Source organism: Scomber japonicus, chromosome 5, assembly GCF_027409825.1.
Source record: "Scomber japonicus isolate fScoJap1 chromosome 5, fScoJap1.pri, whole genome shotgun sequence".
Taxonomy (NCBI): Eukaryota; Metazoa; Chordata; class Actinopteri; order Scombriformes; family Scombridae; genus Scomber; species Scomber japonicus.
Window position 1 is genome coordinate 33,549,007 of NC_070582.1, and position 27,515 is coordinate 33,576,521.

The following is a 27,515-nucleotide window of genomic DNA, read 5'->3' on the forward strand; positions in this document are numbered from 1 at the left end:
ACATACACACACACGTAAACACCCTTTCCCTCATTGTCAGAAAGCTTTCAACAGTATTGACGACACTTGGCTAAGTGCCAGATGGGTCCTGCAAAAAAAAAAAAAAACACACACACACACACACACACACACACACACACACACACACACACACACACAATTCCCAGCCCTGTGTCTGATTGATAACTCATGTTATTGATCACCTGTCTGTGTGCACCCTGGAGAATAGACACACATTTACACACTCAAGCTAAGTGGATCAGTGTGTTTGTGAGTGAGCGTGTGTGTGTGTGTGTGTGTGCGTGTGTGTGTGTGCGTGTAAGGTCTAGTAATAGTAGGAGCCTGCTGTGCCTTTTAATCTCTTTAGAAGATCAGAGCTATGGATCAATGGTCACCATCAGACAGACATCCTACCCTCATCATGAATGTGTGTGTGTGTGTGTGTGTGTGTGTGTGTGTGTGTGTGTGTGTGTGTGTGTGTGTATGTATGTATGTGTGTTACTACTATGATGGTCACCACTGTTAACTAATAACATCCTTTAATACCAGCATTACTGCCTCTTGTCTGTGTTGTGTGTTTGCGGAGAGAGTCATTTCTGTCTGGACTTCATGTTAACTTGTACTTCACTCTATGACATCAACCTTTCCCGCCTAATTCAATCAATTAGAAAGGAAAGGTCACTATCAGTGCATTCATGTCTGGCTTTACTGATGAATTCAGCCTGGGTGAACATCAAAATGTGAACTAGGACTGCAGCTATTATCATTATGGATTGGTCTACTGATTTTTGTTTTCTAATAAAAAGGGATCATATTATGAAAAACTGTGACAAAAAATCCTTTCCTTTTCTGTAAATTGATTGATAATTTCTGCTCTACTATAAGTAACATAATCAGAGAAACAGAGGTATACCGGGTTGTCTTATCAAAGGCACTATTACATTATGGGAAGTGTAGGACTCATCTTGTCAGAAATACAACCTAAACTAAAACTAGTTTAAAAACCAACCCTAACCTAATCCTAACTAACCTAAAATAACCTAAACTAGCCTGACCTAACCTAAGATAACCTAACCTAACTAATCCTAACCAAACCTAATTGAACCCTAACCTAACTTAATCTAACAAAATAAAATAAACTGACCTAAATGTACCTAACCTAATCTAATCCCCTATCTAACCCAAGATAAAATAACATAAATTTGCCTAAATGTACCTAACCTAATCCTAATCTGACCCAAGATAAAATAAATAAACTAGCCGAACATGATCTAATCCTAACCTAACACAAGATAAACTTAACTAACATAACCTAAACTAGCCTAGCCTAGCCTAGCCTAGCCTAAAATAAACTAATGTAACCTAACCTAGCCAGTGTTTTGGGAGCTTGACCCACCACAGGGTCTAAAAGTCAGGATGTCTTTGATCATTCTTTTAAAAATCTGTCCCAAGCTTCATACTAAATTGCTGATATAACCTCTTTTACAGTTTGACTTAGACTACATTCATATTAAGAGATCTTTTTTAGCATTATAGCTAGCATGAACACATTTTCACCCACTCACTAACCCTTGTTTGCTCCTTTGTTCTACATGGGGGACAGTTACCAAACTCCCTCCAATAATCTGGACAATTTCGTTTAGCTATTCTAAGGACAAATATTCAATAACTTGTGAGACAATATCTACAACAATTTTACATTTTTTTGGTATCTGGCCCAGTCTGCACTATAACTTTACAACTGGGTTTCAGTTGTAAATCAGATTCCAGCTCTTTTCTTATTTCTGGAGCTATACCGTCTTCATCTTTTCTCAGTTTGTTGTCATCTTTGGAACATTCAACATGCACCTGCATTCAGCAGTAGTATCTGACTCCTGTTGGGGGTCCAACCCTCAAATACCTTGACTTTGATTCTTAATCCCTGACAAGCTGAGAGCATAGACCAGCCCTCCCAGCACTCGACCGGAATGAAAGACAGCGAACACACGCGTATCTGTACAGCCTCGTTTCTTCTGTCTCATCACAGAACTCTGGCCTGAGGAGGGCTGTACACTTTCAGATTTACTGACCTACATATCCACCAAAAGAAAACCCTGTGTGTGTGTGTGTGTGTGTGTGTGTGTGTGTGTGTGTGTGTGTGTGTGTGTGTGTGTGTGTGTGTGTGTGTGTGTGTGTGTGTGTGTGTGTGTGTGTCGTGTTCTCGGAATAAATCAGTGGCCTCATAAAAGCTGCAGCAACTCTGACCTACCAACAATGAAACGTCTTCACACACATTTATTTATGAGGAGTCAGTGAGGGAGAATTCCTCTACATGCAAATATAGAGCAGCATGTGTGACACAAGCTGGGATGTTCCCTCTTTTGTTCTGTGTGTGTATGCTTACGTCAAGCAGAAGTCATTGTTTAACAGATGACCTTCGCTCTGAGCAATGTCCCTTCTTCCCTCCACCCCTCTCTTTCCTTTTTCTCTTTCTCTTTCTCTGCTTTCTACTGATGAGAAAAGGACAGATAATAAGAAACCCGGGCGTAGGCTTTTGGTCTATATAGAAACAAAAAAAAAAAGCAGGATGAATTCTCCTCCATAGAGACTAGGGGTAAACACAGCACGTTCTCAAATAAGGCCCAATCTTTACAACTTCAAAATGACCACCGTAACCACACGAGGTGAAAAAATAGACCTATACGTGCAGCTGCAGCAGAGAGATGGAGAGAAAAATAAATCTTTACGGCGCAGATGTGAAGTTCAAAGAGTAAAAAAGAGGTAAAAATAGAGAGAGGCCTAATTACAGGAGGAGGGTCGGGTGGTTTGACAGAACTGGTGGACATGGCTGCTTCAGATCCTGATCTCAACTTACTCTCTCACATTGCTCTCTGCTTTGTTTCAGTCAGACTGCAGTCAAGCAGGGTAGCGGCTTTAACAATGACCTCCACCGTCCCAAAAGTCTGGTTATTAGATACTTTGTATAGATGAATCAGGCTGTACACATGTACACTGACACTGGAGGCAGACAAGCGTGGGTTAATTACAGTGGACAGGTGAAGGTAGTCTGTGTGAAGTTACTCAGCTAGAAGCACTATGTCTGAAACTGGTTGTGATGCAGGCTTTGTGAAAAAATAACATTGATGTAGCTTCTGTCTGACCTCCACAGTCTGGATATGAAAGAGCCATGTGGAGCCGCTCATTAAACCCAGCAGCTTCTGACTTAAATCATAAAACTCTATGATTTCTGTCACTGTAATCAGAAGAAATGCATAATTTAATTATAGAAACTAGACCAGAGAAATGCTATGAAGCTAACAGAGCTTATTGAGGCAGCAGCTCACCATCTGCAGGCAGATCGCTCCATCTTTAAACTGGCTCTGGTTGACGTGCAGTTCAGAAAGTGATTGAAATGTGAGGATTTAATGGAGAAAGTAATAAAAGTACAATATATTTCATAGAGCAGAGGCTTCTAACTTTCACTTTCTGTTTTTTAAAGCACAGAACAGAAAAGACTTGCTGTCTGTTTAAACTGGACCAAGTTAACCGAAAAGTTGGCATTTTTAGATTACAACCTAACAGGATCATATTTTACAGGATTTCTTGGCAAAAGCACCTAGAGAGTGAAACACTATTATATACATTATGTGTTTTACAAGTGAGACTCCACTGCAGTAATGTAAGTGTACTGCTGACAACCCAGATTAATCTATGTAGCCTAAACTGCTTCAATGCACCATTGATAGACAAGATTTCATATTTCATATTTATATTATATATATTTATATTTATTAAGCATCTACTTCTAGTCTTCTTTGTATGCCATATTTATTATTTCACATATAACAAAATGTATAGTAGGTTTTTTTGTGATGTTGTGATACCAAATATATTTTTTGATTTTAATATCATTTAAATCATCAGAAATGAGCCATAAGCAATGTACAAGCAACTTTGCATATATACGTCCCAATAAGACGTACCAATACATAAACATATACATGTTTGAGCACACTTACACACACCCATACACACCTCGCTTTTACAAATAAATACATACATATAGTTTGTACATGCTGACTGTAATGTTAGTACAGTGGTACATACTGTGTGCATTCATTCCATGCATGTGCTCATGTTGTGCATGTATGAAGGGGTTATATACACATACTGCATACTACTGCACACATCAATTATTCCCTCTATGTTCTGTGTAACAGTGCTAACTACCAAGACCATTAAAGGGACACATTCATCATTTTTCAAGTCTTTCATGTAACAGTCAGGTGCTCAAATGCATATTGAAATAGGGTCTTCTTCCCATAATCATTCCTCCAACACAAGCTACCACATTATGCTGAAACAATGAGTCCATGAAACAATGAGTCACTGATGGTTCCAGCTCCTCCAGTGTGAGGAGCTGCTGCTTCTGTCTGTCTGATATCATTGTAAACTGAATGTCTTTGGACAGCTGGTTGAACTGCAACGCATCACTTAGAAAGTATGATGGACATTCTGCAGATTAAAGGACCAGATGAATATGATGAATGAATGCAGTACATGTAAAATGTTACAAATCATTTAATATGTGTGCATTGTTTTTATGTAGCTGTTAATAAATGTCTGATCTTAAGAAATGTAAATGGATTACACGTTAATGTACATAAACATTTAAACAATGTGGACGTGATTGGAACTTTCACTGCTGTGTGGATTAAGAGTGTGACTGTTGGCCATGAGCACAAAGAAGAAAAAACAAAGAGAGCTAAAGGGAGAGAAGAATGAATGAGAGAGAGAGTTGGAGCCACATACCATGCCAGCTATGCGGGGCATGTGGCAACACACACACACACACACACACACACACACACACACACACACACACACACACACACACACACACACACACACACACACCAAGAAGCAGTGCAGGGGTCTTAACAGATTAGTGCAGGGGGGTAGTGGGGGGGGCATGTCTCCAGGAGAGCACCAACACACTCTACCCCCCACTGAACCGGATTCCAACACCACATGGCATGACTGGTGTGTGTGTGTGTGTGTGTGTGTGTGTGTGTATGTGTGCTTGTGTGTGTGTGTGTGTATTTTGTCCATGTGTGCATGCTCAGACTGGCTGTCTGGCTATTCTGGCAAAATCCAGATGGACTGACTCACCTCAGGGCTGCAGAAGCACAGTAATGAGAAAGTCCATCATCATATTAGGCTTTTTGTTTATTGAACTACAACACATATACAGTAAAGGACAGATGAGTTGACATTCCACTGTGTTGTACTTCTGGTTACCTCACCATTGTCTCTGTGTGCTATCTGTGTTTTTGGTTGTGATTGGAGAAGTAGATATGTTATATATTATCTAAATATAATGCAGTGTGAACAATATCAGGTAATGTTTCTGGCATTTTGATTTAGTTAGCGTCACTATTTCCTCTCTTCTTCTTTTTTGTTCCATGGAAAGTTCAGTTTCCACCCTGTCAACACTGCTCTTCTGCTCAATCTGTATGTGGCACTCCTCAGAGTATCATGACACTGTCCCAGATATGCAGTCTGGAACTCTATTCTCCATTATTACACACAGATACTGTAGCAATAACACTGAACATAACAGGACACACACACGCACGTGCACACACACGCACATGCACACACGCACACACGCACACACGCACACACACACACACACACACACACACACACACACACACACACAGGAGGCTGTAAATAACCAACCAAAGCAATGTATTTATTACCTACACTGTAAATGCTTGACTTTAACTGTATTATGAGAACTTCAGCTTGTCAAAGGTTTGAAAGCAGATTATTTAGGTGAGAGTGAAGCACAACATTTGCTTTCATCTTAACACTGCAGTCTTATTTTTTTTACATATTTATATCATTTAAGTTTCACAACGTTGACTTATACACACTATCAAAGTACATTAACTTACAAATGTTCAGAGAAATGAGTGACTGGAAACAAAATAGGGGCAAAATGATTCAGACTCAAACTCTGTGTGTGTGTGTGTGTGTGTGTGTGTGTGTGTGTGTGTATGTGTGTTCATGTCTACAGAAATACAGATATGAGTGGGAGTGTGCCAGACAGTCGTGTTGACTTCATTAGTCTCCAGTTAATCTCTCAGTATGTGGTGCAGAACGTAGCCTCACACTCTGGCATTTTATACAAACACACACACACACACACACACACACACACACACACACACACACACACACACACACACACACACACACACACACACACACACACACACACACACACACACACACACACACACACACACACACACACACACACACACACCAGCTGCCTAGAACCAATATTATGCACTGAAAAAAAATCATCAGAAGTGTTTTCATGCCATAAAATATAGAAACTGACAAGTAAAAAAAACTCATGGTTTATCAGCATTAAAATATTCATCCATTGAGATAGATTATTCATAATTTAGATTTCTGTTTTAGGATGACAGCACAAAGTGTGTTCTATAATGCAGTGAGTCTGCATGTAAATATAGTTTTTCTTCTTGTGTCTTTAACAGCAGGATTCGTCCCTGATGGCTTTTTTTATTCTAGAAACACAAGTACAGTGTGTGTTGTACTTGTTCCATTTTAAGTGAGCAACTACAGTCATTGTGTTTTGTCCTCTGAACACACGAGTGACCTACGCTCAACATTGTACCTGAACGCCTCCTGTGTATTCACAATGGTTTAGTTGTGGCTGCTGATCTGCTAAACGTGCTGCTGATGCTACACTTTCTGTCTAGACATTGGCTCAGAGAGTCTGTTTTGTTCTTTGTTTTTGTTCCTTTTTCTTTATGTTATTCTCAGTCTACACTTTTTCTGTCTTATTATCAGCTTTGTCAATCAACTGTGAAGCACTTTGAACCACATGAACCTGAAAGCTGCTATATTAGTACAGTTTGACTTATTGATTTGATTTTCTCTTTTTAGAGCACTTTTCTATGACTCATGTCTCCTCTCGTCTCTGCTCTCTGTACCCTTCTCCTGCAGAGTGATCGCTGATTTATTCAAAGTTTATCAATATTACATATATTGTCTATATAAATTGCACCAAATTTGACACTACACTCCCCTGGGTCCCCAGCTATACACCCGCCAAGGGTGGAATTGATCAGATGAACGGTTCAAGAGATACGTGAAGGACAAACATAAATACAGACAGAGAGTCTTTCTTTTCTTTCTAGAGATAATCTAGAGATTAACGGGGTAAAACAGTATCATTTATAATGCAGCAGCACCAGTTTCAGAGTCATACGCAACACTAAAAAGCTGAAAATGCTTCAACAGTGCCATCAAAAAATACTCTTATGCTTCTATCAGTAACGCAATACTTACATTAAAATTCCCAAAAAGCATGAAAAGGAGAGATTGAATTGTGAAATGTCTGTGCTGTTCCTTTAAAGTCTGTGTAAAGTAAGAATAAATATGTGAGTTTGACATACCACAGAAAAGTGTGTTGTCAACCACCCTGCCAAATTTGAATGATTAAAAGAAATCGCCAAATATATGAATTTAGGCTTCAAAGTTGTGTAAAAATCAGCCTCTTTCTTTGCTACCCGCCGAGTTCGCTAAAACCCCACCCCCTACCAAGTGTCATCTGTCAATCAAAGTCACCACCTCTACCTGCAACATGGATGCTACGTCTGAGAGCTTTCTGCTGCTAACTCGCCTGCTAGCTCAGTGGCTAGCTCGGCGGCTAACTCAGCTAAATGGCTAACTGTCGACTGTAGTAGTAGTAGTGTGTGCTGAATGTATTTTTACCTCTACAGCAGCAGGGGCAGGTTTATGCTAATCAATAACGCAGCAGTGATTAGCTAAAATCCTGAACACAGAAATCTTGAAACACAGTTTGTGAAGCCTAGCTCCACAATTCAAATCTAAATGGTTGAAATGCTTTTTACACCTTTTTTAGAAATATATGTATTTAATGTGTTTAGAAAAAATGTCTGAATTCCCGTTACACAGTCTTTAATATCCCCAAAAGGCATGAAAAGGAGAGACTGAATTGGGAAATATCTGTGCTGTTCCTTTAACAGTATCTCAACCCCTCCAAATGAGAAATGCCTGGATTACATTTAGAAAAGAATAAAAACATGATTTGTGTCTGAGAAGAGAAAGTTAGAGGAGTAGACATCACTCTCATGTTTCAACAATTAGTATATTACAAATGTCCATTATGCTAAATGTATGGCAGCAATTTATGGTTCACTTTATTGCTGCCAGTGATGCAGTTCTCATATGGCGTCTGTATAATGTTTTAGGGACAGTTTGATTTATATATTAATAAATCCTCCTTCATTTTATTGTTGTTTATTTTTCCAGCTCGATGTGTGGGTGCTGTCCACTACTCCAGCTGTTCCTCCTTTGGGTGTGTCTGTCAAAGCAGATAATAGACTCCTAGTAGTAACTATAGCAACTATGCCAATGTTCAACCCTCCAACTAGAAGCCTCTGAGAGCCCAGATAAAGGCTGGAATATAAACTAAATTAAACTTTAAAGTATGCTCATATATTCAAAAGCATAGTCAGAGCACTCAGTGGAGTATATAATGCTGCTGCTGCTGCTCTGTGTGTGTGTGTGTGTGTGTGTGTGTGTGTGTGTGTGTGTATGAACGCACGGGTGTGGATAATGAGAGGGTTCATGATGGGGCCAGTACACACACATACTAAAAGAAAAAACAGTCAACTAAGATGCCCACATACATTTCAGTTCCTTCATACACACACACCGGTTCATACACACACACACACACACACACATCTTCACTCTTTACACACTACCAGAGCAGAAAATGAGTCCACTGCAGATAATAAACTGGACACCACAGGGTGCCACACACACACACACACACACACACACACACACACACACACACACACACACACACACACACACACACACACACACACACACACACACACACACACACACACACACACAGGGATCAATTTGATTACCTGCAGCAGAGTCATTTTCTGCTCAGACTTATAACCAATATACAGGGCTAGTACTGGGAACACACACACACAGATGCACTGATACACACACTGATTGTTTTCAGCTGTTCCTGTGTGTGTGTGTTTGTGTGTGTGTGTGTGTGTGTGTGTGTGTGTGTGTTAAGAGCTGGGTGTTAGTGTGGCACGTGGCTGGCAACACAACCCTCCTGACACATCAATGCCTATGATGACAGCTGTGTCATGCACACACACGCACACACACACACACTATGCATCCATCTAGAGACATGCAGATTGATTTTAAGGATGTAAGTAATATTGAATGGATTAAAGCGATCCACAGAGTTCTGTACTGTAGATGTCATTAAGTTCACATTCATTCTATGTTTCTGTCTCCACATAACAGTCTTGTGAAGGTTAAGAAGCCACAAACAGTGTAACTTAAATGAGCAGCTTGGCTTCAATACAGTTCAACTCTGAATGGAAATATGAAGATATACTTTGGATGTCACCTGTTAAACATAAGCTTGTGTTGTCATTTGAAATGTTTCAGTGCTAGTGTCACTGTGATGACTGGAGTCAAATCGAGACGAAAATATCCGGACACAAGCAGCCATACGACAAATTTGCCTCAATAAAATGTAGATTTTGATAAGAGAAATGATCTGATGAAAGAATGAGTCAACAGTTCAATCTGACCAGAAATATGAGGTTAACCTTTGAACTATTTTTGATACTCATATTTATGATGATGATGATGATATTGATGATGCATCCATCATTGAACAGACAATGAGACAACAGAGACAGGTGTTAGCATCACATTTGTTAGCTGAAACTGCACACAAATCCAACTTGTCCTCATCTTTGTGCACAAGTACGAAACTGAGCTCTGTACAATCCACCACCTGTCAAAAACATATGCAGTTCCCCTCAGGTTGTTATTGTTGTGTCCTGTGTTAGCCTGTGGTCTGTGCTGGGTGTATATACAGTCATGTGTCTCCTATTTACAGAAAAGTCTCGGCTAGACAAACTGATTCCTGCAAGCTGCCGTCTGTCTAAATATTCCTACAAAGAGACATTTGGTGTGTAAAGCCGAGCAGAAGCAGCTGTAGCTCCCTCTGCCTCACTCTTTCACTTCTCCATCATTTTACTCTGCATGTTGAAACAAACACTGCAGTTTTCATCACTCTTCAATTACTACTCAACCATGTGTGTATGTGTGTGTGAGTGTGGATGAGTGGGTAAAAGAGAGAAAGAGAGGGAGAGAGAGAGAGTGGAGTCTTCTCTCAGCAGGAATTCCTTATCTCATAATGACTAACTGGCAGGGGTGAAGAGTGTGTGTGCGTCTTTTTACTTGTGTGTGTGTGTGTGTGTGTGTGTGTGTTTGTATGGAGAGAGCGAGGCAGGGGGAGGTAAGTGAGGATAAAAAGCGACCGAGTACAATGAAGGGCACGGCAAAGGTAAATACACAGTGATAGCATGTAACGCACACTCTCTGTGTGTAAAGTGTAATATGCTGTATAGTCTAGTTAGCACTAAATGCAAATGTTAGTCTAGTACCTAACTATATGTGCTTAACCTTCATGGAAAACATCATGAAGTCATGGAAATATATAAAGAATAATTCATAAATTACCCATATGTTCTTGTCTGATGGTGACATAGTGCAGACATTTCAAATATAGCCACACAAGCACCAATACAGGCTTCTTGAAGTTAATTCAAAAGTGATATTTGAAAGTAAAAAAAAAACAAAACTGACTTCCTGACTTTCCTGCCCTGTCTGGAGGAGCAATTGGTTCCTAATGAAGATAAAAACCTGCATAAATGGGGTTTTTTTACATTTTAGAAAGGGCTCAGTCATTTCTTATAATAACTGGTCACTGTTGTTTTTAACTAATATCACTGAGGAGGAAATAGTGCCTTTGTTAGGGACTATTTTCAGCAGCGGATGAATCCACACTTGGTGCTCTAGTCTAGTGGGTATTTCTGGGATCATGTGGGATCGAGTGTGAAAAAAACTACAGTGTATGTGTTTAAGGTAACAATGAAAAATAAATGGGTGTGTATTTAACAGTGCTATGGCCCAGGAATAAGATATATCATAATACTTATTAATAGATCAATTCATTATTGGTTGAAAATGATCATTAGAATCAAATCATTAGATTTGTACTTTAAATCAGATTATTAGTGCCAATAACAATTACAAATAATTAAAAAAACAGAAACTATATGAGGATGATATTGAGTTAAAACTTCCTGTTCTGTTGTTGTGAGGCTGTTTTTCATGGTTTGCTTTCACATTGGACTTCCAATGAAAGTAAATGTAAATGCTGCAGCATGCAAACTGATTCAAGATAATAGCATTGTTTCAATTTTGTGTTGACAGTTTGTATTTGTCACTTGTGCACAAAGCCAAATCCATAAATAACTGTTCCTCCCTGTATGGTGTGGAAGATCTTAAGCTTATCCAACACTGGGATGAGCTGCAACACTGACTATGAGCCAGACCTCATCAGCCAGCATCAGTGTTGAGGTCTTGTGGCTCAATGAGAAGATCCCTGCAGCTGTTACAGTGTCTGAATACCATGATTAACTGTCACTTATGGCTGGAATGTTCCAGTGGCTGCATACTTTGGGCCGTGCAGCCTATACAAAAATGCAGATTTTCATTCACATCGAGGGGAAACTAATGGCTGTCTGGAAGTTCGAAAAAAACAAACACTTTCAAACATGAAAAACACTACAGCAAGGCACCTGTACAGCATGTACTGACTGATGTATGTTGGCTGTATATAAGTGATCCTGTTCCTTCCTCTCTGACAGTATAATGGAGCTGTTGAGATATTATCTGTCATGTATTTCCTCAGATGGACCCTCCCTTTGTTATCTCACTGTAAATACTGTACTGTTGTAAACATATAACCTCCGGGACATCAGTCCGTCTCTCTCTCTCCCTGCTGACTCCCTCACTACATGTAGGTGATGACTTCATACTTACTGTTACTCCCTTTAGAATTAATTAAGATGACACCATCACAGTTAAAGCAACACAGTGGGACAGTATCCAATATACCTAGTTAAGTGATTATGCTGCTACAGCTGTATTACTGTTTCACATTTAGCTGGCAGTTTAAGCACTTTAAGCCCTATCTAGCATTCAGAAGTAGTTAATAAATGGTTTATAACACACTATGATGCAGTAATAAGCATATATATATGTGTTGGTTATTAATGCATTTGTCAATAATTACATCACAGTTGGTCCACAGCTTCCAGTACCTCCCACTCCCACTTTCTGATATATGTAGCATTGCTGTTCTATGTACAGATGTTTGTTTGTACAACCTTTTTCAATAAAGTTTAATAAAACAAAAACCCCCCCAAAAAAACCTCCCACTCCCACTAAGGTATTGTATATTTATTGTTTATTGTATATAGTATTTGGAGATTGTTTTATTGTATATAGTTATTTTATTTTATTTATTTATTTTGTCACTTTATCACTTTCCACGAATACTGTCAATTTTAAATTTGATCAATAAAGTTATCCTATCCTACCTTGCCTAAACACAGTTGTAATAATATAAAATATGTCTTCTTATTGTTAGAATTGTTGACAGATTCCGTAAATGTATTAAAACTATGAATTAATTAAATGGATGCTACTGATATACATGAATCAAGGGTAATAAATGCTATCAGTGAATGAGTTTGAAATATTACTGCATACAACAAACATGCAGCATGTGTGTGAGAACAGACACAGTAAACAACACCTTTCAGCATGCCCTGCTGCCCTGCTGTGCACACTTTATGAAATCTATCTGCAGCTGCTCAGTGCACGGCCCTGCATGATTATTCCATAATACCACCTTCATACTGTAGGTAGCTGTTCTGCAAAAAAAACACAACGTTTTTTTAACTTGCACTGTGTGACCTTGTTCTGAAAAGACAGCACATCTTCTTTTAGTATCCCATGATGCTCTTAACAATACAGCACTGAAGTCTTTACTGCAAAGCACAGAGGACACAGTACAACAGTCCTACTGAATTTATCATAAAGCGTTTGACTAACTAGTTGTTGCAGTTCAGTTCCTGTGCATCAATTTATTATGAAGCAGTTAGAGACAGACAGATGAGGTCATGTGTTAAGAAGGAGAGGAGCAGCTGGACACAGCATCCCCATCATCCCCAACACACACGAACAACAGCACTGCTTACACATATGGCTCACTGCACCACAGCAAGCCTGCAGGGGCTTCCATAGAGTACACACACACACACACACACACACACACACACACACACACACAGACACACACACACACACACACACACACACACACACACACCTGCTTATTCACCCAACCACAAAATCAGGGCTGAATTATTAACAATCTTATTATTTAACTGGTCCTCTTCTACACATACACACACACACACACACACACACACACACACACACACACACACACACACACACACACCTACATGTTATTTTCTGTTATAGATTTTCCTTGTTATAGATTTTCATACATACAATGCCTAATTGTCTGTCTCATTCTAATTTTCTTTATACCAAAAATAAAATAATCCTAATTTATGATAATACAATATAATACAGTATAATAGAATACAATACAGTATTCAATATAATACAGTATAATACAGTATAATAATAATACAGATAATGTGTGACTGTGCACAGATTATGTGCAGACCATAACATAACCTCACCATGATGGATGACATTATCGACCAATCATGTTATTTCTTACAAACAGTGTGTTGAACAGAAACACACACTGAATCATTTGTCTGTGTTCAAAGACAGCTTTCAGGACTCTAACTCTCCACTGACCCCCACAATTATCACGTTTGAAGGCTTATATCAGTGTGGCTGACCACACCTTTAAGAAAACTCACACACATTACACAAACATTACACACAAATTACACACACATTACTGCAGATGATCCTGACTGGCTGATATCCAACACAGAGCTGCAGAGCATGTGCCACAGCACAAAGAACAGCCTTGAGCTTACGGGTTGACAAAACTAAGACAGACACAGATACCAGCAAATACAAATGGTGACAATAGTAGGAAGTGTGTGTGTGTGTGTGATACAAAAACATCCACATCTCAGGTTAGGAACAATGACACTGAGTGTTTTATTTTCTTCTGTTCCTTTAAGGGTTTTAAAATGGAAATAGGATATATACCCCCCCCCCCCCCCCTATCATTTGCTCGTTTTTATTTTTTTCACCGCTCTGCAATATTTCTCCATATTCCTTCCTTCCTTCCTTACCTTTCCCAGTGGTTTGTTGCTGTTCTCCCAGTTCCTCTTCTCCAGGGAGGGGGGCACCTGGTACACATCCTGCCCGGCTCCTGAGCCTACAGCTGGGGCTGCTCCCTGGCCAAGCCCCTGACCTGGTCCTGGGCCTAAAGAGGGGGGCACCTGGTAGATATCCTGCGCAGACTTCTGGTACTGTCTCTGGGCTAGAGCTGGGGCCTTAGCGGGGGGTCCTAGCTGGGCCTTTGGAGGGGGTCCACTTGGGCCAGATGGGATCTGGTACAGACTTTGGGGGCTTGGTTTGGGGCCATGGGAGGGGGGCATCATGTAGACAGAGTCAGGATTGGGCTGTGCGGGGCTGGAGGTGGAGTAAGCCGGGTGCATGGACGTGTACTGAGCTGCGGGAAGGGGCTTGCTGGCGAACCCGGGGGAGGACGTGGCAATAGTAGAAGATGGAGGGGGCGGTTTGGCGTAGGCGCTCTGAGGGAGGAAGGGTCTCGGTGACAGGGAGGCGGGACAAGGATCCGGCATGGAGGGCGTGCCCTGCTGCTTGCTATCGTACATGCCGACTAGGATCTTGAGGCGGTTGCCGGGGACGATGCCTTGGCGGCCGTGGAGCGAGCAGAGCCACCAGCCGTCCAATCCTTGCGTGTCGCGCTCCAACACCGTCATGATGTCGCCCTTGCGGAAGGACAACTCGTCCGGGGATTCCGCTACGTTGTCATACAACGCCTTAGCCAGCACGTTCTGCAGGAGGAGAAGAAGAAGAAGAACAGGGACACACATACATGTTAATATGTGAAACATCACGTTGGTTCATGTCATCATCTACTGTTAAATGTAGCATTCACAAAACAAGGAAACAGACAAGCATGCTGTAAGTCTGTATATGGGTCAATAACATAGTGTAACCCAGTGTCAATTGGTGTAAACAGTATTTTTTCATAAGAATCTGATTGTATACAGGACAGTAAATGTAAACTAAAATGTGGAATAAATATAATTCAGTTTTTAGGATATGTCCTGCTCAATATTGAAAAATGCTTTAAAATTCAAATGAAGTCATTATTAGTATAAGTCCACTTAAATACACTGTAGGTGGATAAAATATTTAATATTTATCATTCTTTTGTGGTTACACTATTTGACATTTTCAGGAACATTCAGTCTTACTTTTGGTAAAAAAATAGTGCAAATGTCATTTCAAATGATATAAAAGCAACAAAAATACTGAATGTACATTTTAACAAACCTGATGCTGCTTTTAAAACTATTTTTAACATATTTTTGAATTGCTCATCATATACATATAGCAAAGACATGTGGACTGTTTCCTGCTCAGATTTGTTTGACATTTGGAATAGAACATTTTTATGACTGTCAGAACATGAAATCAGAAAAATAGATGGAAACTGTTGAAGATGAGTGATGGTCCTGACAGCTGCTTTAATAATGACAGGTGGACATGAGGACGTGAGCAGGAAATCTGATGGTTTTCAACTTTGCAGTGTAGAAATGTTTCTATAATTGAAAAACTGTATCTGCTGTTACCCACAGAAACATGAAGGAGAAAATCCATCAAACAACAACTCAGCTGTCCAAACCAAATCAGGACTTCCTGGCTCCAATAACTAATAAAGGTTATTGATATAAGATATGAGGGCATTACAGTGTTTTGTCCACCACAGAGCCCTGACAAGTTTATTTCTACAGTGTAAAATGTCCCACTCAGTTCATACCATCTGACTGTACCTACCTACCTGCCACCTACCTACCTAGCTACCTACCAACCAATCAACCTACCTACCTACCAACCAACCAACCTATCTAGCTTGCTAGCTAGCTAGCTAGCTACCTACCAACCAACCAACCTACCTACCTACCTACCATCCAACCTACCTACCTACCTAGCTACCAACCAACCTTCCTACCTAGCTACCTACCATCCAACCTAGCTACCTAGCTACCTACCAACCTACCTACCTAGCTACCTACCTACCTACCTACCTACCTATCTTTCTTAACAATGTTACAAAGTGCTTAACAGAAGAAATAAAACCAAAAAAGGCAGTAAAGGTAAAGCAATGAGGAGCACAGAGCACAGAGATAAAGAAAGAGGAAATAGTTATTGTGAATAAAATAATAATGATAAAATAATAAAATGCTCAGAAGTAAAACAGTAAAAGCATAAAATCAATTCAAGGTTGTAAAACAATAGAAAAACAGTAACAGCTTTACAGTAACAGACTTAGTTAGATAAAGACTGAGGTCACAGTTAACAGAAAGCAACACTTCCATTGTGCAATGAATTATGAAACAAACTCAAAAATCACACAAATTCGGTAATGACTTTTTTAAAGTACATTAAATTGTGTGACAGTTCCAGAGTAAACATACCACACAATGAGAACCTGCTCAGCATTAGTGTGTATCACTAGGATCTGAAGCCAGCAGCTATGATAAATGTTCCTGTGCTGAGCTGTGGAGAGCGTCTGTCCTGTTTCATGAGCGAAACAGGCCCAGAAAACTCCCAGCCACAGCTGTGCTTAGAATTAAAACAGCAGCTACAGCATTTTGCTCTATTAAGATTTATTTTCATCGATGACACGCTGTTACATATGATTTAGCAGGCGGCTGACAAGAGGGCAAAGTACAAGGATGCTGAACTGTTGTTGCTGTTTGAACAGGGATAATATCTGTGGCTGAATCTGAATGAACCAATAAAAACCCATAAATAAAGTTACACCTTCGAATAAAAGTGGCTGTATTTCCAAGTCAAAGTCATCTGATGTGTTTTCCCTCCACAAGCAGTGAGAACCGAAGAAGGTTTCACTTCTATTCACTCAACAAGTGTCACATTCTACATAATGACGATGCTAGATTGCAACAATAAAACTGCAATAAATGTGTTATTAGCAGCTTCAATCCAAAAACGACCTTGAAACTCCATTTTGGTTAAACACACACACACGTCCATCTGTGTGGAAACCCAGCGTGCAAACAGAAACACCTCCCATCCCCTCAGCCTCTCTCCATCTCTTTGAAACTAAACCAATATTTGTCGTCCATGTCTGACCTCGGCCCAATCTCCTCCCTCTCTGCGTCTGCGTCCCACCCCGGTTATCACAGACTGGTACAGCCTGTACTGGCCCCGTGCCAGCAGCAACCCCCCCACCCCCCACCACCACCACCCCAAGCACCACCACCAACCGCACAAAGCGTGGTGCCGTCTGAATGAGCCCATGTAATTAGCCTTACAGATTTATAGTCAGACTTTTCTTCGGGTGCACTGAAGGCCTGTTCACGGTGTCAGAGGGCCGGGAACAAGACACACACACACACACACACACACACACACACACACACACACACACACACACACACACACACACACACACACACACACACAGAGAGAGAGAGAGACACTTGAGTCTCGTATACTCACTTCATTACATTCATATTCACAGGCTGTGTGCACATGCAGGGAGAGAAGAACTTCTCACACACATACACTCCTCCACAGTTTGTCATATTCACTATCTGAATGCTGGAGCTACTTTGTGATCAAAAGTCAGTTTCACTTCATCTCAAGCTGACTTTAATTAACAGTTTACAACATGTGCAGAATGCTAATCAACTCACACATCTTGTAACTGTGTTGTAAATGATTGATGTCTAACTGTATGAATTATGAAAGAAAGGAAAACTTGTAGTACAGAGCAACTTTATTAATAGACTAAAGTGTTTTGCAGTATTTAAATAGGGTATTTAAAACTTAAATGATTATTATTATTATTTTAACTTTAAATACTACTTGTAATGTCTTTTTTGATGACCCTGATGAAGGGTAGACCTTTGGTCTAATAATAAAGTTGTTCTATACTACAAGTGTTGCTGGAGCTTTGACTCTTTTAGACTCTTTTTAAGGAATAGTGAAGTGAAGTTGTGCCAGAAATTTCCACTCTGCTTCTACAGAAAGGAAACGTTCCAACATCCAGCTTACATCATTTCCATTTGGCAAATTACAGCATCATAACTTGCTGAACTCTCAGACTCTACTGTAAATACACTGCTGCAACACAAACCTGCTGATAAGAGATAGATTCTCTCTACTCAGGATACATTTAACACATCTTTGCGTTTCAGCTACTTGGCAACAATCTGAGGTCCAGAGTTCATCCGGCTGATATAAATAAACATTTATTGTGTTAACTAACCCTGCTAAGAGAAAATATTACACAACATTTAGAACATATTCTTAATGTGAGATGTGGTCAATTCTGAATTAAAAGTATTACAAAGAAACAAATATTAATATTAATATTCTCCATGCTGTTATTTGACATCTTGTTGGTTTGGTTCAGCATGTTGCTCAGTCTCTTCAGTTTATTTTTAAATATTTCATATTTCAGTCAGAGTGATGTTCAGTTAAATGCACTATGACATCAATCAATGGGTGTTTTTTTTTTCAAAGACACCTTTGAACAGATTTGAACTTATTACAAGGGTTGCTGCTGTTTTTCCTGTTCCTTTACAAAATGATCAGTTGTATGTTTTTTATGTTGTGAAGTGTTGGTGTATGTCTTCATGATATGGTATTGTTTGTATTTTTAATGTACTGGAGGAAGCTGAAGACAAATTTCCAATAAGTTTCCACAATCAAGTCAATTCAATTCTATTAATCTGATGATTATTTCTTTGATTATTTGATTAGTTGTTGGATTGTTGGTGAAATATGTTGACCATGTTTCAGTTTACTGTCATAGACTAAAGAGACTAGAAAATATTCACATCTAAGAAGCCTGAATCTGAGAATTTGTACTACAATAAATACTTAAAACCTTTATTTATAATCAGAATAGTTTGCTGTTAATTTAACAGCTGGTGACTGATCCAGCGGTTGTTGCAGCTGTATTTTCCTGTTTCAAACAGCAACTACAACAGCTGGGTTACTCTGACATGGAATACACACTCACTCCTACACTCATTCACATACACTGCATGTGCCTTATCTCTGTCTCTGTTCTCTAGTGTGTGTGTGTGTGTGTGTGTGTGTGTGTGTGTGTGTGTGTGTGTGTGTGTGTGTGTGTGTGTGTGTGCGGACACACTTCAGAGCTCCTGCCCACCAGCTCTGTTTTCTCATGTGTGTGCTGAGTGGATGATGAATGTACTTCTCTCAGATCGCTGTTCTTTCTCTCACCAAGTCTCTATAGAGGAATGAACACAGCTACTGAGGCCAGACTGAGGTCACTCTTTCTCATAGAAATGCCCCCCCCCCCCCCCCCCCCCCCCCCCCCCCCCCCCCCCCCACACACACACACACACACACACACACACACACACACAGAGAGTACTGGAATTCTATTATGTATAAAATACAGAGATGAAAACACTTTTTGTGAAGTTGACACCTGCACAGGATTCACTCTGGCTTAAAGATCACCATGTTCATACTCTCTCTCTCTCACACAGGCACACACACACACACACACACACACACACTACTGAAATCCCCCTCTTCAGTCCATTCTAGTATCCAGAGAAACAGGAAGTGCAATGAGGATGATTCACATACCCTCCTGATTGGACAGTGAGTCAGTGACTTGACCCTGAGGTCTGAGAAACCATCCTGAAAGGTTCTCATGCTCTCTGTGTCTGTTTCTCTCTGGATACCAGATGGGCTCACTTGATTGGTTTAATGAAGGGAGTGAATCATTTAAACTGCATTTTAACATACTTAAATTGTGTTTATAGCCTACTTTATCTCTCTCTCTTTCTCTCTCAGGGTGTATTTAAGGGCAGTAACTTTAAGTAACTTACTGCTGGTCTGCACAGTATTACAACAACTATCACCTTGCTAACTAACTGCTAATTTGTAGTTTGGCTAACTGACAGAATTAAAGTTAATGAGTTACAGCTGACCTACTTCTGTATCTTTTACAGGTTGTTGAGACATTGTTTATAATGTCATAAAATCTGCAGCATTTGCAATGAAATGAAGAATATAGCATTGCTTCATATTGTAATTTTGATGTGAAAACGATTCAAGTATTGAACTATATTTTTTGGACAACTGAAAGTCGCCATGAATTGAATGTCCAACCAAATTTGTCATTTTCTTTACTTATTATTTAATGCAAAGTCAATTTAAATCACTAAATTGCTCATTTTCAACTGAGTTCTGTGTTCTTTTGTTAAAGTGAACTAAAGCCTTAAAGGATAATTACCATTTTTTACAACCTGGACCTTATTTCTAGCATAAAATACGATAATTTACTCACCCAGACAACTTTGGTGTCATTTGGAGTTGTTCGGACGAAATTAGCTCCAGTGGAGCACCGCATATATCCGTATAATGCATGTACACGGGGCACCGAAGCGCAGCCTCTATATAACGCATTATCTGCCGCAAAACTAGTTCATTTCATCAATATTTAGTTATGATACGTTAGTACTATTCCCCTCCGAGCCCGTGGTGGCATGTTATCAACATCCGGGGTCTGTAGGTTGACCTACGAACCTCTGATCTGGATGAGCCGTGCTGTATCTGTGCGTGGTGTTCGGAAATGACATCATATTATAGACCATGTAAAGTGAATTCAGACATTTTCTTCTAAACACATTAAATAGGTCATAAATGTATTTCTAAAAGAAATGTAAAAAGCATTTCAACCATTTAGATTTGAATTGTGGAGCTAGGCTTCACAAACTGTGTTTCAAGATTTCTGTGTTCAGGATTTAGTGGGCGGTTCTGAAAATCACCATTAGCATAAACCCGCCCCTGCTGCTGTAGAGGTATAAATACATTCAGCACACACTACTACTACTACAATCTACAGTTAGCTGAGTTAGCCACCGAGCTAGCAGCTGAGTTACCAGCAGAAAGCTCTCAGACGTAGCGTCCATGTTTCGGGTAGAGGTGGTGACTTTGATTAACAGGTGACACTTGGTAGGGGGCGGGGTTTCAGCGGACTCGGCGGGCACTCCCACAGCGTTTGGGAGCAGAGAAAGAGGCTGATTTGTACACAACTTTGAAGCCTAATTTCACATATTTGGCGATTTTTTTAATCATTCAAATTTGGCAGGGTGGTTAACAACACACTTTTCTGTTTTTTTATTCTTACTTTACATGGACTTTAAATGAAACTGGAAGTTGTTGTTAGAGGATTAATCCTCTGTTAGAAGTAAAAACCTCTGCTTCCTGTTGTTGAAGCAGGAGTTTGACTCGACTTACTCACAGCAGCACATCCTGGATCCAGGAACATGTCACAGTGACATGAGCACACACTGACTGTACTGCTGCTGCTCCATCTGACTTGTTTGTTGATCTGCAGCAGTTATTCAGCAACAAGCAGGAGTGAAATATCATATAGAATATTTCTGAAATATTCTGGAGTCAGTAATCTCGATAGAAAAGCATGTGTGTTCACCAATAAGTCAGTCAGACTCATGTTTCCACCTAGCTGATGTTGTTCAGTCACTCAGGTGTGGAATTTAGTCAGTAACCATAGAAATATTTAGCAAGAGTGGGCATGTAGTTAAAAGTGAGGTAGAGGAGCTGAGCAGCAGGGAGCAAAGCAAATGGAAATGTCACGGCTTCACATTTCTACTCAGTCTGAGGCTGTGTGTGTGTGTGTGTGTGTGTGTGTGTGTGTGTGTGTGTGTGTGTGTGTGTGTGTGTGTGTGTGTTTTAAAGGCTGCTATGATTCCCACAGTCACCTCTGTTTGTTGCGACAACATATTCAGATCCAGCTCATTGTGGGTTTGATGTTGACACACATACTGCTGCAAAGAAATAGCTGAGTGAAAGGGCAGAGTGTCATTTTAACATTTTCAACTAAACTTTGTTTTAACCCTTACATACTGTTTGGGTCAAATTTGACCCATTTTGACATTTGACAGCTTTTAAAAACACATTTGACAGCTTTTACTCTGAAATTTGATGACTTTTCCTAAAGTGCACAAAATGCACAAAAATGAAAATATATTAAATGTCATATTTTTGTATAGATGCTACAAATGTTTGTCCATTGAGTCTGTTCTGGGTCAGATTATCTCTGTATCTATTAACATGTGTTTTAGTGAAATGAATAGTTTGAATAAGATAGTAGTTTTTATGATGTAGCAGTGAAGACTGATGGCTCTAATGGTTATACAATAAACCCCACACTTCCATTAAGTTCTGCTCATTTTCACTTTACATTAAATACATTTACATCATTATTGCTATGTTATATTTTCATGTCTTAGGTAAAATAGGACATGATATTGTGTGATAGTAGCTGTTTTTTCTCCTAAAATGAGTGGTGTAAAAGCTAAAAAATACACTCTCTTCTCTCTGAAACATTCATCATGAACTGTGAATGGTCTGCTGCATCAAAAGTAAAGCTCAACACTACACACCTCTTTGTATTTCACATGCCAATCAATGACATTTAACACTTTGACTTGTCTGTAGCTGCAAAGCATTTCATGAATGTTTACAGCACATGTGCAATACTATAGATGAGACTTTGTTGTACAATACTCATGTTATTCCTAATATTCATCTTGGTGTGCAGTCATAAGTTGATTAAAATTTCTTTTTTTAAATGTCATTTTATGAATATCTTAATATATCAAACTTGTCATATTGCTCTGACGAAGACACTAGAGCAGTTTTGTGCAAAAACCTGCAGGCACATGACCCTTTATGGAATAGTTAGGACCAAAATGTATAGACGTAATAATAAAGTCATCAGATCACTAAAAACACTGAGATTCAACCTCTGAGGATCACGAGCAGCATTAGTTTAGGTTGTGTAGATATTTTACTCTGGACCAATAGAGACTAGGCCAATAAAAAAACAAGTTCAAAGTATGAAGTTTTTTCATGCAGTAGTAATATTTTGGCAACCCGAGTCTTCCTCATACTGGTAGAAAAGTTATTTAAGCACCTTAAGCACTAAATCCTCATTTCAACCTTTAAAAAGCTCAGTTGGCTGTGTGGACGCAGCTCCTCGTCTGCTAATCAGTGTGAGAAAGCCATCAAGTAGACACTCGTACATCCACTCTACAGAGGCAGGCTGGAAGTGTGGAGAAATGAGAACACAGTGGGAGCTAATTACATTATCCAGACCTCTCAGGATAAATCCCTGCAGCAACAGGCCCTAACAATGCGCTGTTACCAAGGCGACCATCGTCAGGACAACCAGCCACCGCTGAGCGACGCCAACGCTTTCAATGAGACCGGTCAGGGAGGCGACGGAGGATGAAAGAGAAGATAAAGGGACGACAAAAAAGGGGTGAAGAGGGATGGAGGAGTTTAAAGGGCTGAAGGTTAAACTTCACAGAGTCACAACTTCTCACTACGTTTCACTTCTAAACTTTTCTGCCTTGTTTGGAGTTGATCATCTTCATCTGCCAACATGAAATATGAAATATAATCTGTTTTTTCAGCAAAAATTGGGGGATTTTTTCAACTCGCTGTTTTATTGTAAGAGCTTGAATTTTGCCTGTTCTGATGAAATACTCCTAATTAACCAACCAACCAATCAGCTGTAACTCCAGATAATCATCACACCTGTTGCACATAAGTCTGTCAATCCAAACTTCAGTCAAAAAAAGTCCATATCACTCTGTTCTGCTACTGCAATTACTTCACAGTTATAATTTGTTGTACACCAAATGACTGACCACTGATGACCAGCAATACATTTCTATTGATTCAGTTATGAACTATCACATTGTTGAAATGATTGAACTTGACTTCCATACTGTTCTGATACACAATCTAGCACATTAAACTGAAACTAACCCTTCTTTCTGTCTGATATCATCATAAACAGAATGTCTTTGGATAGTTGGTCGAACAGCCACGCATCACTTTGGACTATCGAGATTATGATGGACATTCTGTAGATTCAATTCTATACTTCTTAATATGATAAATCATTGGTATATTAAAGGATGGGTTCACAGCTTTTCAAGTGTGTCTAAAAACAATATTCAGGTTCACAAATGAACATGTAATGCTTTTTTTCTTGCTGTAATGATTCCTCCTGTTCATACTGACCATTAGAAGATCCCTTCATAATACACTTACAATGGAAGTGATGGAGGACTAAATCCACAGTCCTCCTTCTGTGTAAACATGGATTTAAAAGTTGATGTGAAGTTAATATGAAGCTTCGGCGTCCAAATGAGTCAAATCTTCTTCATCTTCATCTTCTATGTTTCAACGTTACAGTGTTTTTAGTAGCAAAGTCTTTTTGTTACTATACTTCCACCACAGCTCAACAGGAAACACTAAGAGGTAATTTGATGGTAAAAAGACTATAAATGTGTCAGATATCACTTGATATGAATAACTCACACTGATGAAGCTCAATAGAAGCTGATCATCTACTTTTAAATGACTGTGTGGACACACTGTGGATTTAGTCCTCCATCACTTCCACTGAAAGCACATTTGAAGGAGATATTTTAATAGTCAGTATGAACAGGAGGAATGATTACAGAGAGGAAAAACCTTTTTACTGTTCATATAGAGACCTGACTGCTGGTTTAACACACATTTGAAAATGATTTAACCTATCTAACTACCTCTAACAAATATTGACTGGTATGACTCCTTTAATTGTGAGCCTGTGGTTTGCATACGTTTTATAAAAACTATGATAAAACCTACTAGTGTAATATCTGTTTCATGTTATACCATGTTTACAGTGCAGCAATCGTCAGTTAATGTAATCATCTATTTCATTATCAGAAGAGAGAAACCCTCTGAAATATCACACAAGTCCAGCAGCTAAAAGACAAGCAGAGAAACAGAGAGGTGGAGAGGTGTCCACTGAGGAGGAAATAAGGGGAACAGCTGGTGGAGCGAGCTCAGTATAGACAGGTCGCTCATCTGTGTGAGTGAGTGAGTGTGTGTGTGTGTGTGTGTGTGTGTGTGTGTGTGTGTGTGTGTGTGTGTGTGTGTGTGTGTGTGTGTGTGTGTGTGTGTGTGTGTGTGCTTAATATCCTTTGTCTCCTGCCTCCTATTTGACCCCTGGGGACAAATACTAGCCTGCCACAAGAGGTTTTGTGTGTGTGTGTATGTGTGCGTGTGTGTGCTCTCCTGCTGGAAGTCAAACAGCTCTCTAGTCTCTCTCTGTGGGTGAGTAGAGGCTCATCAGGGTGAGTCTGGGGCTGTTTGGGTTGGAGCTGAGGATGAGGATGATCTTCACTGAACTGACTTATGTGCTTTGCTTCTAAACCAGAATGATGGTTTGATTGAGAAAATGAAAGTGTGACGTTATACTGTATGATGTCACTTTATCACACTACTGTAGGTGATCACTGTGAGATATGAGATTGCAGGTTGAACTCTGACCCATCATAACTCTCAGTCTCACACCACAGAAGAAAGTTCCCAGCCTTCCTTTTCTTGTAGCTTTTCAGAGACAAGCATCATCTAGTCACAACTTCCTGTTATGAAATGTGTATAAGATGTGAGCAGGTTCACTAAACACTGATTATCTCTTTAGATTTTGTAAACAATAACATCTCAAGAAACATTATTTTAAAAACATGAATCATGTGATGACTTCTTTGTTGGGAACCACTGACCACAAAGTGTTGACCAGAATACAATGTGTTCAGATGGAAAGTGAAACTATTTTTTTCTGTCACACACAGCTGGAACAGGTTTATTTGACTGAAACAGCCTAAACACCAACTGTATATTAACTATACACTAGCTAGTTACAGAAACAGCTTAAAGTCTGTGTAAAGTAAGAATAAATATGTGTTCTGAGTTTGACATACCACAGAAAAGGGTGTTGTTAACCACCCTGCCTAATTTGAATGATTAAAAATATATGAAATTAGGCTTCAAAGTTGTGTAAAAATCAGCCTCTTTCTCTGCTACCAAACGCTGTGGGAGAATATATATATATATATATATATATATATATATATATATATATATATATATATATATATATATATATATATATATATATATATATATATATATATATTCAGCATAATATATTAATAAAGAGTTGTTGCACCTCTCAGGCTCTTCTGTAGTCTGATACTGTGATGTAACTCAGAGTAGAGCTCAAAACCGAAACCTAGTCACTGACTGCCTTACAAAAAGCTTTAATCAGAATGTCAACCTTCATAATCCTGACTTGTTCTACATCTTTATGAATCTATTCAAGCAGTTTGTACATTTACACCGTTCAGAGCTTCAAACAACCAACCAATGAAACCCTGAGAATAAGAGGCAGAGATATCTGGTTTCATCACACACACACGCACACACATGCACGCACACACATACACACACAAAGAACACTTAAGACTTTCTGTCTCCACACACATGACAGCAAACAGTCATTAAGACACAAGCTGAGTGTGCAGGAGATCCCTCTGCAGTGTGTGTGTGTGTGTGTGTGTGTGTGTAAGGTCAGTGCTAAAACATACACATATATCTGACCTAATGTGTAATTAACAGCACTACACAGTGCATATCATAAACTACAACTAGAGGAATTCATTTATTACTGAAGACTGAAAACCAAATAATAACATTGAAATTATTTCCTGCAGTTTGTAAAGCAGAGTACTCTAATGCTCCAACTCATATGTTTCGCTGATTGATTAGTCTCTCCATTTGTTCATATTATTTCATCTAAAATGTCAATAAAGTGGAAAATATGCTCATAACAGCTTCTGAGAGCCAACGCTGCATATTTGAAATATCCAATATACTAAAATTGCTGCATATGAACAAACAGTTTCCACCTTTTTTCACTTGAGTGGTTTAAAGGTTGTTCCAGTCGTGCTCATTAAAGTTGGGTATAATGTGGCTGCACAGCATGAATTCATAATGACACATCAGTGGCTTTGAATGGATTCATTTTCTCTTCAATGAATAATTGCTTATTTGAACTCTCAGATTCATTTGTGAATTTTTGACTTTAATGATTGAGATTTGATTTTTTTCTTAGAAAGTCTCAGATAAATGTCTCTCCAGCAGTCACACTGACAGTGATTATAGTGATTAATGAACACTGTTAATAGGAGTTGAGATCAATGAAGATTATGAGCATTTCAAATAAAGAAGAATAAGTGAAAGGCATGAAGTCCTTGTGTGTAGCTCTGCAGTAGCTGTGTTTAGATGTGAGTGGACATGTAATATAAAGTACTGGCTCCTCTGCTGACTGGAGTTCAGCTACTTTT

The 27,515-nt window shown here is 39.3% G+C and overlaps 1 protein-coding gene across 2 annotated transcripts in view; it reads right to left on the minus strand.

Moving 5' to 3' along the window:
* Nucleotides 1–27,515, minus strand: part of bcar1 (BCAR1 scaffold protein, Cas family member) — a 105,140-nt gene that overhangs the window by 15,217 nt on the left and 62,408 nt on the right. For both annotated transcript variants that reach the window (XM_053319666.1, XM_053319665.1), the window contains exon 2: nucleotides 14,316–15,047. In XM_053319666.1, coding sequence (XP_053175641.1) covers nucleotides 14,316–15,047 — 732 coding nt within the window. The remainder of the gene's footprint in view (nucleotides 1–14,315; nucleotides 15,048–27,515) is intronic.